Source organism: Manacus vitellinus, unplaced genomic scaffold (genome assembly GCF_001715985.3).
Source record: "Manacus vitellinus isolate BGI_N305 unplaced genomic scaffold, ASM171598v3 scaffold_118_pilon, whole genome shotgun sequence".
Taxonomy (NCBI): Eukaryota; Metazoa; Chordata; class Aves; order Passeriformes; family Pipridae; genus Manacus; species Manacus vitellinus.
Genome location: NW_021938885.1, coordinates 508,017 through 508,983, shown reverse-complemented (window position 1 = coordinate 508,983; position 967 = coordinate 508,017). Strand labels below are relative to the sequence as shown.

The 967-nt window shown below is 64.9% G+C and overlaps 1 protein-coding gene across 1 annotated transcript in view; it reads left to right on the top strand.

Moving 5' to 3' along the window:
- The window catches only part of SLC43A3 (solute carrier family 43 member 3), a 10,204-nt gene that overhangs the window by 1,139 nt on the left and 8,098 nt on the right, over window positions 1–967 (top strand). The window contains exons 2-5 of the mRNA XM_029965734.1: window positions 32–184; window positions 271–347; window positions 447–539; window positions 848–963. Coding sequence (XP_029821594.1) covers window positions 32–184; window positions 271–347; window positions 447–539; window positions 848–963 — 439 coding nt within the window. The remainder of the gene's footprint in view (window positions 1–31; window positions 185–270; window positions 348–446; window positions 540–847; window positions 964–967) is intronic.

Below are 967 nucleotides of genomic sequence, written 5' to 3'. Positions count from 1 at the left end.
CTGGTGAGATGGGGGGTACCCGGGTATCCAGGTAGGATGGGGCAGGAAGGTCCTGATGGCACGAGGAGCACCCATGGGGCTGGGGTCACCTGTGTTCCCCAGGACCCCATCCCCATGTGTCACTGCTGTCCCCTCAGCTCCCTCTATGCCGGCGGGACCCTGCTCGTCGCCTTCTCCACTCCAGGTGAGACCCTGTGGGCAGGGGGACCCCAGCCCTGCGGGGGACCTGTTGGGGACCTCCACTGTCCCTGCTGACCCCTGTGTCCCCAGAGCTGGCAGTGCTGCTCTTCCCGGCCATGTCCATGTTGTCGGTGGGCGGCATCCTCCTCATCCTCACCAACATGCAGGTGGGTTCCCCCAGCACCCCGACTCCCACCCAGCGGCACGGGCAACCTGCCTGGCACAGGGGGACCCTGATGGCATGGGGGGCTGTATCTCGGTGCCAGGTGGGCAACCTGTTTGGGAAGTACCGCTCCATCATCATCACCCTCTACAACGGGGCCTTCGACTCCTCCTCCGCCATCTTCCTCATTGTCAAGGTGGGCACAGGGTGGGGGGATGTGGTGGTGGTGGGTGAGGGTGCAGGGTGCTCCCAGGGGAGGACAGAGCTGGGGACGATTGGGTGACATCTGGGGACACACTGGGGACACAGCTGGGGACACAGCCAGGGACGTACAGGGGACAGAGTTGGGTCACAGTTGTGGAAATACTGGGCACACAGTCTGGGACACAGCTGATCCACTGCTGGGCCCACATGTGGGGACAGACCCAGGGCCTGAGCAGGTGGCCACGGTGGCCAGTGGCAGCCTGTCCCTGTCCCTGACTCCATCTCTGTCCCTGTCTCCAGCTGCTGTACGCACAGGGGCTGTCCCTGCAAGCCATGTTCCTCTTCCTGGCAGCCTGCAGCGCCTGGCACCTGCTGCGCACCCTCTTCCTGATGCCACGCACCCGCGTCCCCTACCCGCTG